The sequence below is a fragment of the Pseudophryne corroboree genome, chromosome 6 (assembly GCF_028390025.1).
Source record: "Pseudophryne corroboree isolate aPseCor3 chromosome 6, aPseCor3.hap2, whole genome shotgun sequence".
Lineage (NCBI taxonomy): Eukaryota > Metazoa > Chordata > Amphibia > Anura > Myobatrachidae > Pseudophryne > Pseudophryne corroboree.
The window spans coordinates 520671322-520690187 of NC_086449.1; the positions used below are offsets into that span (position 1 = coordinate 520671322).

Sequence of the window (18866 nt, forward strand, 5' to 3'; positions counted from 1 at the left end):
TTACCACATGGATTACAAACCAAACTTCCCTCCAAGTGTCTGCATGGGCGCAGCCATCTTGGATTCTGTCAGCTGATCATTTCCACCAATCTGTTCTCAGTATTGATAATCTGCATAATTGCCTAGCCAATCCCTTCCTTGCTGCAGGTATAAATACACTGTGCCTGAGCAAGGAAGGCGTCAGTGCTTTGGTTGTCAAACCTAGTTCCTGTTTGTCTCTCTCCTGTGATTGTCTTCCAGGTTCCAGCTCCTGTCTCAAGACTTCCACCATAGAGACCCGCACCAGCATTCCACCTGCGGTGTAGCCTGACTCTCCAATCCATTGTGGATTCATCTGTTTCCAGCTACAACATTACCTGCTTCCAGCTCAGCTTCCAGCAGAGTACAGCTTCCCTTAAAGGGCCGGTGTCCTTTCTACACTTTACCACTCTCCACCGGTATTATTATTTCTCCGCTCTCAAGTTCTACATTTCAGTTCATATTTCATCGCTCCCAAGTTCATTTATTCTTTAACTGGTTCCAGCCAGTATCCACTCCGTGCTAACAACAGTCTGGTTCCAGCCAGTATCCACAGCAGCTGTTTTATCTTCAGCAACCCAGCTTTTCCTGGAACACCAGCTGGCACAATCCTGGGTTATCTCCATTGCTACAGTCGGGCCTGGTAAGGACTTTCCATCTAGAAGATCATAAGAACTATCTCACACTACCAGTGCCCTGTGGCTCCTGCCATCCTGTAGTACCCAGGAACTGTATTTATTCTTTGCTGACTTTTACGTTTTCTTTTACTGCTGCTGTGTTGCGGAGTTGTCATAATAAACATCATTGACTTTTATCCAAGTTGTCGTGGTCACGCCTTCGGGCAGTTATTATTCATGTTACTTACATGTCCAGGGGTCTGATACAACCTCCCAGGTTCCGGTACATCTCAGCCCCTACAACTGAGGCTGCCTCCCGTCAGCTCAGGCCCTCAGTTGTGACAGTGCCACTGGAGGCACAAAAGGGGGCTGAATATGCAGCACTCCCTTAACAAAAGTCTGAACTTCAGGTAGTGAAGCCAATTCTCTCTGGAAGAAAATCGACAGAGCCGAAATCTGGACCTTAATGGAACCCAATTTAAAGGCCCATAGTCACTCCTGACTGTAGGAAGTGCAGGAACCGGCCCAGCTGAAATTCTTCCATTGGGGCCTTCCTGGCCTCACACCACGCAACATATTTTCGCCATATGCGGTGATAATGGTTCGCGGTTACTTCTTTCCTAGCTTTTATCAGCGTAGGAATGACTTCCTCCGGAATGCCCTTTTCCTTCAGGATCCGGTGTTTAACCGCCATGCCGTCAAACGCAGCCGCGGTAAGTCTTGGAACAGACAGGGCCCCTGCTGCAGCAGGTCCTGTCTGAGCGGTAGAGGCCATGGGTCCTCTGACATCATTTCTTGAAGTTCCGGATACCACGCTCTTCTTGGCCAATCCGGAACAATGAGTATAGTTCTTACTCCTCTTCTCCTTATTATCCTCAGTACCTTTGGTATGAGAGGAAGAGGAGGGAACACATAAACCGATCGGTACACCCACGGTGTTACCAGAGCGTCCACAGCTATCGCCTGCGGGTCTCTTGACCTGGCGCAATATTTTTCTAGCTTTTTGTTTAGGCGGGACGCCATCATGTCCACCTGTGGTTTTTCCCACTGGTTTACAATCATTTGAAAGACTTCTGGATGAAGTCCCCACTCTCCCGGGTGGAGGTCGTGCCTGCTGAGAAAGTCTGCTTCCCAGTTGTCCACTCCCGGAATGAACACTGCTGACAGTGCTAACACGTGATTTTCCGCCCATCGGAGAATCCTTGTGGCTTCTGCCATCGCCGTCCTGCTTCTCGTGCCGCCCTGTCGATTTACATGGGCGACTGCCGTGATGTTGTCTGACTGGATCAGTACCGGCTGGTTTTGAAGCAGGGGTTTTGCCTGACTTAGGGCATTGTAAATGGCCCTTAGTTCCAGAATATTTATGTGCAGGGAAGTCTCCTGACTTGTCCATAGTCCTTGGAAGTTTCTTCCCTGTGTGACTGCTCCCCAGCCTCGAAGGCTGGCATCCGTGGTCACCAGGACCCAGTCCTGTATGCCGAATCTGCGGCCCTCTTGAAGATGAGCACTCTGCAGCCACCACAGCAGAGACACCCTTGTCCTTGGAGACAGGGTTATAAGACGATGCATCTGAAGATGCGATCCGGACCACTTGTCCAACAGGTCCCACTGAAAGGTTCTTGCATGAAACCTGCCGAATGGAATCGCTTCGTAGGAAGCTACCATTTTTCCCAGGATCCGCGTGCAGTGATGCACCGACACCTGTTTTGGTTTTAGGAGGCCTCTGACTAGAGATGACAGCTCCTTGGCCTTCTCCTCCGGGAGAAACACTTTTCTCTGTTCTGTGTCCAGAACCATCCCTAGGAACAGCAGGCGTGTCGTAGGGACCAGCTGTGACTTTGGAATGTTTAGAATCCAGCCGTGCTGTTGCAGCACTTCCCGAGATAGTGCTACCCCTACCAATAACTGTTCTCTGGACCTCGCCTTTATCAGGAGATCGTCCAAGTACGGGATAATCAAAACTCCCTTCCTTCGAAGGAGTATCATCATTTCCGCCATTACCTTGGTAAAGACCCTCGGAGCCGTGGAGAGACCGAACGGCAACGTCTGGAATTGGTAATGACAATCTTGTACCACAAACCTGAGGTACTCCTGGTGAGGATGGTAAATGGGGACATGTAGGTAAGCATCCTTGATGTCCAGCGATACCATGTAATCTCCCTCGTCCAGGCTCGCAATAACCGCCCTGAGCGATTCCATCTTGAACTTGAATTTTTTTATATATGTGTTCAAGGATTTCAAATTTAAAATGGGTCTCACCGAACAGTCAGGTTTCGGTACCACAAACATTGTGGAATAGTAACCCCTTCCTTGTTGAAGTAGGGGCACCTTTACTATCACTTGTTGTGAATACAGCTTTTGAATTGCCTGTAACACTGCCTCCCTGCCTGAGGGAGTGGTTGGCAAGGCAGATTTGAGGAAACAGCGGGGGGGGGGGGGGGGGGGGGGGAGACGTCTCGTATTCCAGTTTGTACCCCTGAGATACTATTTGAAGGATCCAGGGATCCACCCGTGAGCGAGCCCACTGCTTGCTGAAATGCTTGAGACGGGCCCCCACCGTACCTGGCTCTGCCTGTGGAGCCCCAGCGTCATGCTGTGGACTTTGAGGAAGCGGGGGAGGACTTTTGCTCCTGGGAACTGGCTTTATGTTGCAGCTTTTTCCCTCTACCTCTGCCTCTGGGCAGAAAGCACGCGCCTTTAACCCGCTTGCCCCTATTGGGCCGAAAGGACTGTACCTGATAATACGGTGCTTTCTTTGGTTGTGAGGGAACATGGGGCAAAAATGTAGACTTCCCAGCTGTTGCTGTGGAAACGAGGTCCGAGAGACCACCCCCGAACAATTCCTCACCCTTATAAGGCAGAACTTCCATGCGTCGTTTGGAATCTGCATCACCTGTCCACTGCCGAGTCCATAACCCTCTCCTGGCAGAAATGGACATTGCACTAATTTTGGATGCCAGCCGGCAAATATCCCTCTGTGCATCCCTCATGTATAAAAGTGCGTCTTTTATATGCTCTACGTTCAGCAAAATAGTGTCCCTATCTAGGGTATCTATATTTTCTGACAGGGAATCTGACCACGCAGCAGCAGCGCTGCACATCCAGGCTGAAGCTATAGCCGGTCTCAGTATCACACCTGTGTGTGTATATATAGATTTCAGGATAGCCTCCTGCTTTCTATCAGCAGATTCCTTCAGGGCGGCCGTATCCGGAGACGGTAGTGCCACCTTCTTTGACAAGCGTGTGAGCGCCTTATCCACCCTAGGGGATGTTTCCCAGCGTGACCTATCCTCTGGCGGGAAAGGGTACGCCCTTAGTAACCTCTTAGAAATTACCATCTTTTTATCAGGGGAAGCCCACGCTTCTTCACACACTTCATTTAACTCTTCAGATGGAGGAAAAGCTACTGGTAGTTTTTTCTCTCCAAACATTATACCCTTTTTTGTGGTACCGGGGGTAACATCAGAAATGTGTAACACATTTTTCATTGCCTCAATCATGTAACGTGTGGCCCTACTGGAAGTTACATTAGTCAGTATCAACATCTGTGTCAACCATCTGAGGTAGCGGGCGTTTTAGAGCCCCTGATGGTTTTTGAGACGCCTGGGCAGGCACAGGCTGAGAAGCCGGCTGTCCCACATTAGGTATGTCGTCAAACCTTTTATGTAAGGAGTCGACACTATCACGTAATTCCTTCCACAGCACCATCCACTCAGGTGTCGACCCCGCAGGGGGTGACATCACATTTACAGGCATCTGCTCCGCCTCCACATAAGCCTCCTCATCAAACATGTCGACACAGCCGTACCGACACACCGCAAACACACAGGGAATGCTCTGACAGAGGACAGGACCCCACAAAGCCCTTTGGAGAGAGAGAGAGAGAGAGAGTATGCCAGCACACACCAGAGCGCTATATAACACTGGGATCCCACTATTAATGAGTGTTTTCCCTATAGCTGCTTATATATATATATATATATATATATATATATATATATATATATATATATATATATATATATATATATATATATATATATATATTAGATAGATATATATATATATATATTAGATATATATATCTATCTATCTATCTATCTATACTGCGCCTAAATTTAGTGCCCCCCCTCTCTTTTTTACCCTTCTGTAGTTTTCTCAGACTGCAGGGGAGAGCCAGGGAGCTTCCTTCCAGCGGAACTGAGGGAAAAATGGCGCCAGTGTGCTGAGGGAGAAGCCCCGCCCCCTTTTTGGCGGACTTTCTCCCGCTTTTTCTGTTATACTGGCAGGGGTAATTTTGCATCTATATAGCCCCTGGGACTATATATGATGCATATTTTGCCAGCCAAGGTATTATCTATTGCCCTCAGGGCGACCCCCCCCAGCGCCCTGCACCCATCAGTGACCGAAGTATGAGGTGTACATGAGGAGCAATGGCGCACAGCTGCAGTGCTGTGCGCTACCTTGGTGAAGACTGAAGTCTTCTGCCACCGATTTTCCAGACCTTCTTCGTGCTTCTGGCTCTGTAAGGGGGACGGCGGCGCGGCTCCGGGAACGAACACCAAGGTCGGGTCCTGCGGTCGATCCCTCTGGAGCTAATGGTGTCCAGTAGCCTAAGAAGCCCAAACTACCACCTGTTAGGTAGGTTCGCTTCTTCTCCCCTTAGTCCCTCGCTGCAGTGAGTCTGTTGCCAGCAGATCTCACTGAAAATAAAAAACCTAAATATACTTTCTTTCTAGGTGCTCAGGAGAGCCCCTAGTGTGCATCCAGCTCGGCCGGGCACAAGAATCTAACTGAGGTCTGGAGGAGGGTCTTAGTGGGAGGAGCCAGTGCACACCAGTAGTCTAAAGCTTTCTTTGTAGTTGTGCCCAGTCTCCTGCGGAGCCGCTAATCCCCATGGTCCTTACGGAGTCCCCAGCATCCACTTAGGACGTTAGAGACATACATACATACATACATACATAACAGAAGGTTTAGGCGGCACTCAAAGGACTTTAGATGCTGAAAATAAACCGGCACTATAGCCTACATGTCATGACATGTAGGCTATAGTGCCGGTTTATTTTCAGCATCTAAAGTCCTTTGAGTGCCGCCTAAACCTTCTGTGCTATATATTCCACTTTTAGTGGTAAGGAAGGCACCAAGGCGATTTCTAACTTATCAGACGGAGTGCCAGCCAACGCAACAATTCTATATACACATATATACATACACACACATATACAGTTTAAATGCCGCGGCAACAGCACATCGCACCCTTTGTGAATAATAGGCTTGACTCCTATGTATTCACTTTTCATAGGGAAAATGCATCAAAGAAGTTTTTCTGCATTGCTTAATGCATAGTGTCAACACTCAATATATTCAAAGGCATGATATAACAGTGTGTACTTGAGTCTTAAATGTGACTCACCGCAACCTCAAACATGTTTTCATCTTCTAACGCAGACTGTATCCGATCTCTAAAATCATCATAACACAAAAAGAATGGTCACTTAGAAGTAGTTTTAACCCAAAATAGACATGCTGACAGACAAACATGTTTAAGGTCATTCATTGGCTGTATTGGTATGTTACACCGCAACCTCAAACATGTTTTCATCTTCTAACGCAGACTGTATCCGATCTCTAAAATCATCATAACACAAAAAGAATGGTCACTTAGAAGTAGTTTTAACCCAAAATAGACATGCTGACAGACAAACATGTTTAAGGTCATTCATTGGCTGTATTGGTATGTTACACAAAAGAACTTGTGCTCCTTGTTTCTATACTCTACTCCAGCTTTACATATAGAAATAAAGGACATTCAGATGTACCACTGGTGAAACAGTCTGACTGCAGCACTAAGACTTCGGTAAATCTCTCCAGACCACCTTATTGTTATCGAAGACCAAAAAGCTATCAGAACATGCTAGAGCATGTCTGCAAACTGGGTCCTCATTACCCCACACAGTGCATGTTTTGCACGTAACCCAGCATGTGCACATGTGTATTAATTACTCACAGACACAATTTAAAAGGTCAACAGGTGGAGTTAATTATTTCACTTGCGATTCTGTGAGGAGATCTGCAAAACATGCACTGTGTGCGGTAATGAGGACCGAGTTTGCAGACCTATGTGCTAGAGTCAACAAGTTGGATACTATCCTATTTGATGAAATTGCCAGCAAAGTGGTTACTACAAAGACAAACCGCATAGTCCCTACCATTCCTGTATACGGTGGTGCTTAGATGCAGCCAAAACTTAATGTGGCCTTTGCCTTCTTCACAGATGCCACATGTGAGAAAAATAAATAAATCAAAAAGTTCTCTTTTTGCATTGTATCATGAAAAAAAAAAAAAAAAAAATCCTGCTCATTATAGTAATACTATGAAACACTGCTATGTATTAAAAAGGGAGTTCAATTGCCAGCAACAAATAGCAGTAACCAGGAAATGCAGGAAACACCATCTGGTGATTCCTGCATTTCCTGCAGAGGCACCAGGGACACGTTTGGCCACATAGCGGCAGGGGTAAAAGGTGAATCAGTCCGGCAGGAAGGGGTGAGCAATTCAGTGAAAGGGTAAAGCAGGGGGTCAGTGCTGGGACTGCAGAAAATGGGGGTAAGGAGGCAGATAACGGCTCACCTGCTTTATATATACTATGCAACGGAGAAGGGGCGAGGTCCTGTGCTCACCCCTTCCACATCGGCCATGCCCACACCCCTCCGGCCAGCTGCTGGCCTCCTCTACTCCCAGATTGGCCGGGAGCTGTGTGGGGACTGTTAAGCTCACACATGCCTGTATTGCTGTATAATATAGTGCAGCATCATTATAGTTTGCCTATTACAGATAAACATCTATATGTATATAAAAGGCTAACGCTCCTCCTCACCTCTATGGTGTGTGGGCGGCACACCTGCTCAGCATGACAGGGCACCCGACTCCCGGCAACAGGAGTTCTAAACACCCGACACATCCTGTTGTCGGGCTATTAACTAGTTTTACAATATTAGCGTAGCTCCAAAGTGTCCAACAAAGAAAACTGAACACTTGACAGTTTTATCTCTTAACTTTGACCAGTTATCATCCCATCAAAATGACAGAACATCATAACCGTAATGTCAGTGCCGGCGGCTGTGCGTGGCCGAATGAAGCAATACTTGAATAGCTTTGTCGGGCGCCATCTAGTTGCAGCCAGAACACTTGAACTACCCCCATAGAGGTGAGTAGCAGCATTAGCTTGTTATATAGGATGCCAGTAAAAATGACCACGTTATCAAAAGATATAAAAGAAAATCATATTTCTACGCATATGTAAGTTTCTAGAAATGTTATTAAATTTAAACAAAAATTTTAGTGCAGTGGTTCTCAAACTCTGTCCTCAAGGAACTGACGGCCCAGGTTTTAATGCTATCCATGCTTAAGTACAGGTGACTTAATTAGTGCCTCAGTTTGATTATACCATCTATGCCAAGAATGGTTATGTTAGGGTGCCTTGAAGACCAAGTTTGGGCACCACTTTGCTAGTGGGAAAACCTTACTTTGTTTTCTCAAGGAAATCTCTGTGGTACTGCAAGAACCAAGTAAAAGAAGGAAAGACCAACCTGTAGAGAGATGCAATCAGCCTCCATGTCACCATTTCCTGCCGAAGTAGCCATAAGACACTGGCAGTTTTGGAAAACTTCTGCTGTCCTGGAGTGACACGGTTGACAATTTTTTTTAGTAAATTGACCTGAAATAAAAGAACAACTTAAATGAACGATTCAGGATCTCAAGGTCTGACATTGAACCTGCAGTTCTCCAAGTTTGGAGACCGATGTGCTCAGAATATTAGTACTGCTCCAAAAAGAAAAGCGAACATAAAGGGATTTTTTTTTTAGTTCTTATTATCAAGTACATTTCATTCCCAGATAGTAAACTCCTGTACCCCTCTATGATGTTTTTGCCACCCTGCTCTGTTTTCCACTAGCCCAGCAAGGGAACAAATAGATAAGAGGAGCAGAGAAGAATAGAAACAAAACACCTTTGTATGCAAAAAACAAAGAAGGGGCAAATTGAATTACCAAGGGTGTCTACCTCGCAGGTTTAAAGGGCCATACACAAGGGAGAGATGTGTACTGAGCGAACCGCTCAGCACACATCTCTCCCGCTGCTCAGCACAGCGCGATGTGTGCTGAGCGATGCCGGGGGGCCGCTCATTTCACCAAGCGGGTGAAATGAGAGACGTGCTACATTGAGCCTGCATGCAGGCCAATCTAGCACCGGTGATAGCGATGTGCGGCTATCGCTGTGGGGGGTACACACGAGTGATCTGTTCTTAAAATCTAAGCAATCTAGTCAGATAGCTTAGATTTTAAGCATGGATCTCTCTGCGAGTACCCCCCTTAACAGGTGGAGAGTTATTCATTCTTTATTCAGCATTTTCCTATTGCGGTAAATCCCTTCGGAACCCAGATTAAAAAAATAACCCCCCCCCCGCAAACCACCACCACAAGCAACAGTAGAAAAACAGACTGTCCGAGGACGGAATTGACGTCAGACACCTGTCCTGCAAACGCTTAACTACGCCTGCGTTTTTCCAACCACTCCCTGAAAGCGGTCAGTTGCCACCCACAAATGCCTTCTTCCTGTCAATCTCCTTGCGACCGGCTGTGCAAATGGATTCTTTGTAAAACCCACCGTACAGCAATGATCCGCTATGTACCTGTGTGACGCGCCTGCGCATTGCGGTGCATACAAATGCGCAGTTCTGACCTGACCGCAGCGCTGCAAAAAACGCCAGCGATCGATCAGGTCTGAATTACCCCCCATGTTTCCCTCAACTCCCATGCAGCACCATTTGGCAAGAAAGACATCATCCTTTCATACCATTTTGAAAAGATAACAAAGGAACATTTTGGAGATCAGTGGCACTAGATTTGACTTGAGCATGTTGACAATCCCACCATGAGCCTCCAAAACGAGGAGCAGAGGAGCCCCTGAAAGGGAAGTTATTTTTGAAAACACAATGGGGTGCATAATAGCTACTTATTTAAATTTTGTTTCATCCTCTGCACAGTTTTCAATACCTAACAAAAAAACAGCCACAACAGAGAAAGAGGGATGGAGGGCGAGGACAGGGAGATATACATCAACCACCAACAATTTTATTCCTCTCCCACAGTGTGTCAAAGTACAATGTAACAAGACCACAAAAGGTATATCAATACAAAAATGTACCTGTTCGTGGCACATAGATTCATAATCTCCTATAAGGTCAAACACTTCACTGGAAGGAAACTTCTGGAATGAATTAAGGAATTCCTGATAGAGACTCATTGTAGCTGAAAAATAAAACAGAGTTAGTGACAGAACATAAGTTTTTAAGTAACACTAGAGATATTTCTCTATCACTTACCACTTTCTCCTGGATCTTCCTCTCGCATCATGACTGCACTGAGTGTGATGTCTTCAGTGAAACTGGGTGAATCAAAAGAGGTAAAACCTCCTGCCCACTGAGGGGAAAAGGCGGCTGTATATGCACCATCATCCATATTGGAGAGCTACAATCAAACAAAACAAATTTCTAAAAAGAGGAAAATCTGCTACAAGTAAACAATTTTCTCGCAAACGCAATATAGAAAATATTACGCAATAATGCAAAATCTACATTCTCTATATTGACAGAATCCCTGAAAGGCAGAGCTGAGCATGGGCAATATGTTTCAAAGACTGCAATAATGAAAAGTAAAATGAAAAAATAAATAAATAAAAATGAAATGCTGTGCTATAAAACTATGGGTATGGATCATTCCCGAGCTAATGAAAATGCATCACTGAATATTCAATAGCAGCCATTTTGAAGGCATTTTCGCCAATGTCTCTTCATTTTATTTTATTTTTAAGTGAAAAAGGCATTGGCAAAACTAATGCCTCAAACTCTGCGAAAATGGCCCGCATTTGAAAGAAAACACGTGGTTTCGACGATCCACACGTTTTCTGCCCCTGCCGCGTTTTTCACCTAGGCGAAAATCCGGCCCTGCTATTGCATAGGGCGTATCCCCATTAGCCCTAAAAACAGCTAAAAGCACAGTTTTTCGCCTAGGTTAAAAAAAAAAAACGGAGTTAACTGCACACCCCCCTATATATCTATAGAATTGTTTTGGGAGTCTGAAAAAAAAAAAAAATACACTAGGCTTTGAATCGAAAAAATAAGATTTTACTTACCGATAAATCTATTTCTCGTAGTCCGTAGTGGATGCTGGGACTCCGTCAGGAACATGGGGAATAGCGGCTCCGCAGGAGACAGGGCACAAAATTTAAAAGTTTGACCACTAGGTGGTGTGTACTGGCTCCTCCCCCTATGACCCTCCTCCAAGCCTCAGTTAGGATACTGTGCCCGGACGAGCGCACACAATAAGGAAGGATTTTGAATCCCGGGTAAGACTCATACCAGCCACACCAATCACACCGTACAACTTGTGATCTGAACCCAGTTAACAGTATGACAAACGTAGGAGCCTCTGAACAGACGGCTCACAACAATAACGACCCGATTTTTTTGTAACAATAACTATGTACAAGTATTGCAGACAATCCGCACTTGGGATGGGCGCCCAGCATCCACTACGGACTACGAGAAATAGATTTATCGGTAAGTAAAATCTTATTTTCTCTGACGTCCTAGTGGATGCTGGGACTCCGTCAGGACCATGGGGATTATACCAAAGCTCCCAAACGGGCGGTAGAGTGCGGATGACTCTGCAGCACCGAATGAGAGAACTCCAGGTACTCCTTAGCCAGGGTATCAAATTTGTAGAATTTTACAAACGTGTTCTCCCCTGACCACGTAGCTGCGCGGCAGAGTTGTAATGCCGAGACCCCTCGGGCAGCCGCCCAAGATGAGCCCACCTTCCTTGTGGAATGGGCCTTGACAGATTTAGGCTGTGGCAGGCCTGCCACAGAATGTGCAAGTTGAATTGTGCTACAAATCCAACGAGCAATCGTCTGCTTAGAAGCAGGAGCACCCAGCTTGTTGGGTGCATACAGTATAAACAGCGAGTCAGATTTTCTGACTCCAGCCGTCCTTGAAATATATTTTTTTAATGCTCTGACAACGTCCAGCAACTTGGAATCCTCCAAATCGCTAGTAGCCGCAGGCACCACAATAGGCTGGTTCAGGTGAAACGCTGAAACCACCTTAGGCAGAAAGTGAGGACGCGTCCGCAGTTCTGCCCTGTCCGAATGGAAAATGAGATATGGGCTTTTATACGATAAAGCCGCCAATTCTGACACTCTCCTGGCTGAAGCCAGGGCCAGTAGCATGGTTACTTTCCATGTAAGATATTTCAAATCCACCGATTTGAGTGGCTCAAACCAATGGGATTTGAGAAAATCCAAAACTACATTAAGATCCCACGGTGCCACTGGGGGCACAACCGGGGGCTGTATATGTAGTACTCCTTTTACAAAAGTCTGGACTTCAGGAACTGAAGCCAATTCTTTCTGGAAGAAAATCGACAGGGCCGAAATTTGAACCTTAATGGACCCTAATTTGAGGCCCATAGACAATCCTGTTTGCAGGAAATGTAGGAATCGACCCAGTTGAAATTCCTCCGTCGGGGCCTTCCTGGCCTCACACCACGCAACATATTTTCTCCAAATGCGGTGATAATGTTGTGCAGTCACCTCCTTCCTGGCTTTTACCAGGGTAGGGATGACCTCTTCCGGAATGCCTTTTTCCCTTAGGATTCGGCGTTCAACCGCCATGCCGTCAAACGCAGCCGCGGTAAGTCTTGGAATAGACACGTCCCTGCTGAAGCAGGTCCCGTCTTAGAGGTAGAGGCCACGGATCTTCCGTGAGCATCTCCTGAAGTTCCGGGTACCAAGTTCTTCTTGGCCAATCCGGAGCCACGAGTATCGTTCTTACTCCCCTTTGCCGTATAATTCTCAGTACTTTTGGTATGAGAGGCAGAGGAGGAAACACATACACTGACTGGTACACCCATGGTGTTACCAGAGCGTCTACAGCTATTGCCCGAGGGTCTCTTGACCTGGCGCAATACCTGTCCAGTTTTTTGTTGAGGCGGGACGCCATCATGTCCACCATTGGTCTTTCCCAATGGACCACAATCATGTGGAAGACTTCTGGATGAAGTCCCCACTCTCCCGGATGCAGATCGTGTCTGCTGAGGAAGTCTGCTTCCCAGTTGTCCACTCCCGGGATGAACACAGCTGACAGTGCTAACACATGATTTTCTGCCCAGCGGAGAATCCTTGCAGCTTCTGCCATTGCCCTCCTGCTTCTTGTGCCGCCCTGTCTGTTTACGTGGGCGACTGCCGTGATGTTGTCCGACTGAATCAACACCGGCTGACCCTGAAGCAGAGGTTTTGCCAGGCTTAGAGCATTGTAGATTGCTCTTAGCTCCAGTATATTTATGTGAAGAGACGTCTCCAGGCTTGACCACACGCCCTGGAAGTTTCTTCCCTGTGTGACCGCTCCCCAGCCTCTCAGGCTGGCATCCGTGGTCACTAGGACCCAGTTCTGTATGCCGAATCTGCGGCCCTCTAACAGATGAGCACTCTGCAACCACCATAGCAGAGACACTCTTGTCATTGTGGACAATTTTATCCGCCGATGCATCTGCAGATGCGATCCGGACCATTTGTCCAGCAGATCCCACTGAAAAGTTCGTGCATGGAATCTGCCGAATGGAATCGCTTCGTAAGAAGCTACCATTTTTCCCAGGACTCTTGTGCATTGATGCACAGATACTTTTCCTGGTTTTAGGAGGTTCCTGACTAGATCGGATAACTCCCTGGCTTTCTCCTCCGGAAGAAATACCTTTTTCTGAACAGTGTCCAGAATCATCCCTAGGAACAACAGACGTGTCGTCGGGATCAGTTGGGATTTTGGAAAATTCAGAATCCACCCGTGTTGTTGGAGCACTACTTGGGTTAGTGCTACTCCGACCTCCAGCTGTTCTCTGGATCTTGCCCTTATCAGGAGATCGTCCAAGTAAGGGATAATTAAGACGCCTTCTCTTCGAAGAAGGATCATCATTTCGGCCATTACCTTGGTAAAGACCCGGGGTGCCGTGGACAATCCAAACGGCAGCGTCTGAAACTGATAATGACAGTTTTGGACCACGAACCTGAGGTACCCTTGGTGTGAAGGACAAATTGGAACATGAAGGTAAGCATCCTTGATGTCCAAGGACACCATAAAATCCCCTTCTTCCAGATTCGCTATCACTGCTCTGAGTGACTCCATCTTGAACTTGAATTTTTGTATGTACAGGTTCAGAGATTTTAGATTTAGAATCGGTCTTACCGAGCCGTCCGGCTTCGGTACCACAAATGGCGTGGAGTAATACCCCTGTCCCTGTTGTAGGAGGGGTACCTTGACTATCACCTGCTGAGAATACAGCTTGTGAATGGCCTCCAATACCGTCGCCCTGTCGGAGGGAGACGTTGGCAAAGCAGACTTTAGGAAACGGCGAGGAGGGGACTTCTCGAATTCCAACCTGTAACCCTGAGATACTACCTGCAGGATCCAGGGGTCCACCTGCGAGTGAGCCCACTGTGCGCTGAAATGTTTGAGGCGTCCCCCCACCGCCCCTGAGTCTGCTTGTAAGGTCCCAGCGTCATGCTGACGCCTTTGTAGAAGCCGGGGAGGGCTTCTGCTCCTGGGAAGGAGCTGCTTGTTGCAGTCTCTTACCCTTTCCTTTGCCTCGGGGCAAATAGGAATGTCCTTTTGCTCGTTTGTTCTTATAGGAACGAAAGGACTGCGGCTGAAAAGCCTGCGGCTTTTTCTGCTGGGAGGTGACCTGGGGTAAAAAGGTGGATTTTCCGGCCGTTGCCGTGGCCACCAGATCCGATAGACCGACCCCAAATAATTCCTCCCCCTTATACGGCAATACTTCCATATGTCGTTTGGAATCCGCATCACCTGACCACTGGCGCGTCCATAAACTTCTTCTGGCAGATATGGACATCGCACTTACTCTTGATGCCAGAGTGCAAATATCTCTCTGTGCATCTCGCATATAAAGAAATGCATCCTTTAACTGCTCTATAGTCAGTAAAATACTGTCCCTATCCAGGGTATCAATATTTTCAGACAGTGACTCCGACCAAGCCACGCCAGCACTGCACATCCAGGCTGAGGCGATTGCTGGTCTCAGTACAACACCCGTATGTGTGTATATACTTTTTAATGTATTCTCCAGCCTCCTATCAGCTGGATCCTTGAGGGCGGCCGTATCAGGAGACGGTAACGCCACTTGCTTTGATAAGCGTGTGAGCGCCTTATCCACCCTAGGAGGTGTTTCCCAGCGCGCCCTAACCTCTGGCGGGAAAGGATATAATGCCAATAACTTCTTTGAAATTAGCAGTTTTCTATCTGGGGTAACCCACGCTTCATCACACACTTCATTCAGTTCCTCTGATTCAGGAAAAACTATCGGTAGTTTTTTCACACCCCACATAATACCCCTTTTTGTGGTACTTGCAGTATCAGAGATATGCAAAGCCTCCTTCATTGCCGTGATCATATAACGTGTGGCCCTACTGGAAAATACGTTTGTTTCTTCACCGTCGACACTGGATTCAGTGTCAGTGTCTGGGTCTGTGTCGACCGACTGAGGTAAAGGGCGTTTTACAGCCCCTGACGGTGTCTGAGACGCCTGGACAGGTACTAACTGGTTTGCCAGCTGTCTCATGTCGTCAACCGACTTTTGTAGCGTGCTGACACTATCCCGTAATTCCATAAACAAAGCCATCTATTCTGGTGTCGACTCCCTAGGGGGTGACATCACCATTACAGGCAATTGCTCCGCCTCCACGCCAACATCGTCCTCATACATGTCGACACACACGTACCGACACACAGCAGACACACAGGGAATGCTCTGATAGAAGACAGGACCCCACTAGCCCTTTGGGGAGACAGAGGGAGAGTTTGCCAGCACACACCCAAGCGCTATAAATATATATAGGGACAACCTTAATAAGTGTGTTCCCTTTATAGCAGCTCAAATATTATAAATATCGCCAATAAGTGCCCCCCCTCTCTGTTTTTACCCTGTTTCTGTAGTGCAGTGGAGAGTCCTGGGAGCCTTCCTCGCAGCGGAGCTGGACAGGAAAATGGCGCTAAGTGCTGAGGAGAATAGGCCCCGCCCCCTTTTCGGCGGGCTTCTTCTCCCGGTTTTTTTGGAACCTGGCAGGGGTTAAATACATCCATATAGCCCCAGGGGCTATATGTGATATATTTTAGCCAGAATAGGTATATTACATTGCTGCCCAGGGCGCCCCCCCCAGCGCCCTGCACCCTCAGTGACCGCTGGTGTGAAGTGTGCGGAGGGCAATGGCGCACAGCTGCAGTGCTGTGCGCTACCTCATGAAGACTGAGACGTCTTCTGCCGCCGGTTTCTGGACCTCTTCTCTATTCGGCATCTGCAAGGGGGTCGGCGGCGCGGCTCCGGTGACCCATCCAGGCTGTACCTGTGATCGTCCCTCTGGAGCTAGTGTCCAGTAGCCTAAGAAGCAAATCCATCCTGCACGCAGGTGAGTTCACTTCTTCTCCCCTAAGTCCCTCGTTGCAGTGAGCCTGTTGCCAGCAGGACTCACTGAAAATAAAAAACCTAACAAACTTTTTCTAAGCAGCTCTTTAGGAGAGCCACCTAGATTGCACCCTGCTCGGACGGGCACAAAAACCTAACTGAGGCTTGGAGGAGGGTCATAGGGGGAGGAGCCAGTACACACCACCTAGTGGTCAAACTTTTAAATTTTGTGCCCGGTCTCCTGCGGAGCCGCTATTCCCCATGGTCCTGACGGAGTCCCAGCATCCACTAGGACGTCAGAGAAAAAAAGGGATATTGGTTCGTACTGGACACATCCTTTTCTAGGATTCCATGGGGGACACTGGAGCCATGGCTATAGGTGAAGCTAGTGGAATCTGGGCACCAAAGTATTACTGTTTGAAGAACACAGGCGCTCTCTCTCTCCCATATGCAGACAGGGGATAGTGTAACGGTGAACACCAACATAGGATAGGAGGCAAAAGACCAGGCACACAGAAAACAGCCACACAAGAGAGGTTGGTCAACTTTGACCACCACATACCTGGAAAACAACCCTGTAATCAGAGAAAGGGAAAAAGCTCAAGTCCAGAACCAGTCTGTTCGCCAAAGTGATATGCTCCCCTGTCATTATCGGTGCTGCTATCTTTAAGATAGTGCGCCGATGGGTTGGGCAGTGTTTGAACGGTCACTGACCGTTTCCGACAATTGCAGCTATCATTTCCCATTCACAGCCACTGTTAGTGGCTGCTGCTGGCTCTTGCACATGCCCAGCGGAGCTGGTCGGGGTTGAGACACAGTGCATCAGCACTAGGATGATGCACTGTGGGGATTTGGTAGGGATCGCAGAAATGGGGGGGGGGGGGGGGGGGGTAGTTTTCACTTGGTTTATATATAACAACACTGTCATTCTGATTAAAACATATCAGAAAACCAGCTGCATTTTGGAGAAGTACATACCACGGAAATGTCCCTGAGGCGCCCAGGAGTCTGCATTAAGTGTGGTGATCTTCCTGCTGACCCAATTATCGCAGAAACATCTGGAGGCCTTGTGTTCCAGGGCTGTGGAGTCACTGGGAGGAGAAAATATTACATATACCACAATTCTAAAGTATCACTAACTTAGAGATAACGAGCCCATAACAGGTCATACATTCACATAGCCATACTAAATGAAAATGAGCAAAATACACAGTGAAAATGTATCATTGTTATGCTAGCCACTTCTAAAATTTTGCTTACAGAGGACAATATTAACAGTATTATTTCTAGTAATTAACCACAAAAAAAAAAAAAATAAAAAAAAAAAAAATAAAGATAGTTATGGTAGACTTACGATGGTTAACTTTTTCTGCGAGGTACATTGGGTTCCACAGGAAGATATCGGGGTGTAGAGTGGATGTTGATTCAGAGGCACCAACAGGTTAAAGCTTTAGCTGCCCCAGGATGCATTGGGGCCTCCTCTATAAACCCCGTCTCCAGGGACTGAAGCTCAGTTTCGTTAACCAGTCAAATGTAGGAGCAGGCAAGAGAGAAGGCAGATGTTATACATATAGAACCGCATTCTCACGACAAGAGAAGGGACCAACGGATAATGCCATACAAACCCATAGAAGCTAGGTGCATCAGGGTGGGCGCACTGTGGAATCCAATGTACCTCGCAGAAAGAGTTAACTATGGTAAGTCTACCACAACTTTCCTTTTCTGCAGTAGGGTACATTGTGTTCGACAGGGAAACACCAGGGATGTCCTAAAGCAGTTCCTTAAGGGAGGGGACGCGCCTTAGTGGGTATGAGAACCCGGCGTCCAAAGGAAGCATCCTGGGAGGCGGAAATATCAAAGGCATAGAGCATAATGAACGTGTTCACTGAGGACCACGTAACGGCCTTGCACAATTGTTCTGCGGACGCGCCACGGCGGGCCACCCAAGAAGGTCCAACAGACAGAGTAGAATAGGCTTTAATGGCAGCAGGAGCTGGGGTCCAGCCTGCCCAGAAAATTGTGCAATCACCATTATAATTCATCTGGCAAAGGTTTGCTTATTTGCAGGCCAGCCACGTTTGTGAAAACCAAACAGAACAAAAAGGAAATCTGACCTCGTGATAGAGGCAGTCCTTCCCACATATATACGAAGAGCCTTTACCACATCTAAAGACCGCTCTTTGGAGGACAAATCAGAAGAGATATAGGCCGGAACCACAATCTCTTGGTTAAGGTGAAAAAAAAAAAAAAAAGAAGAGGACACCACTTTAGGTAAATAACCTGGGCAAGTTCTAAGAACTACCAAGTCACAATTAAATATCAGAAAGGGTGGACGACAGGACAAAGCGCATAAGTCAGACACCCTTCTAGCAGAGGCAATAGCCAGTAAAAACCAAGACCTTGGCTGTGAACCATTTAAGGTCCACAGACTCAAGAGGTTCAAATGGAGACTCTTGCAGGGCATACAGGACAACAGCCAGATCCCATGGAGCCACATAGGGAGGCTGAATCCTTAAGACACCCTGAGTGAATGTATGAACGTCAGGTAGAGACGCAATTTTTCTCTGAAACCAAACCGACAACGCAGATATATGAACCTTGAGGGAGGCCAGACGAAGGCCTAAATCCAGGTCGCATTGTAGAAATGCCAGAATTCTGGAAGTTCTAAATCTGTATGCATCATAATTCTTATCAGTACAACAGG

General features: G+C 47.2%; 1 protein-coding gene across 2 annotated transcripts in view; it reads right to left on the reverse strand.

The window, feature by feature from the left end:
• NUP107 (nucleoporin 107) overlaps positions 1-18866 on the reverse strand; it is a 186346-nt gene that overhangs the window by 136578 nt on the left and 30902 nt on the right. Inside the window, exons 4-8 of one of the 2 annotated variants that reach the window (XM_063927509.1) lie at positions 17141-17253; positions 10018-10162; positions 9840-9943; positions 8225-8352; positions 6049-6097 (exon numbers count right to left, since the gene is read on the reverse strand). In XM_063927509.1, coding sequence (XP_063783579.1) covers positions 6049-6097; positions 8225-8352; positions 9840-9943; positions 10018-10162; positions 17141-17253 — 539 coding nt within the window. Of the gene's footprint in view, positions 1-6048; positions 6098-6214; positions 6264-8224; positions 8353-9839; positions 9944-10017; positions 10163-17140; positions 17254-18866 lie in introns of both variants that reach the window. The other variant, XM_063927510.1, reaches the window with a different exon arrangement.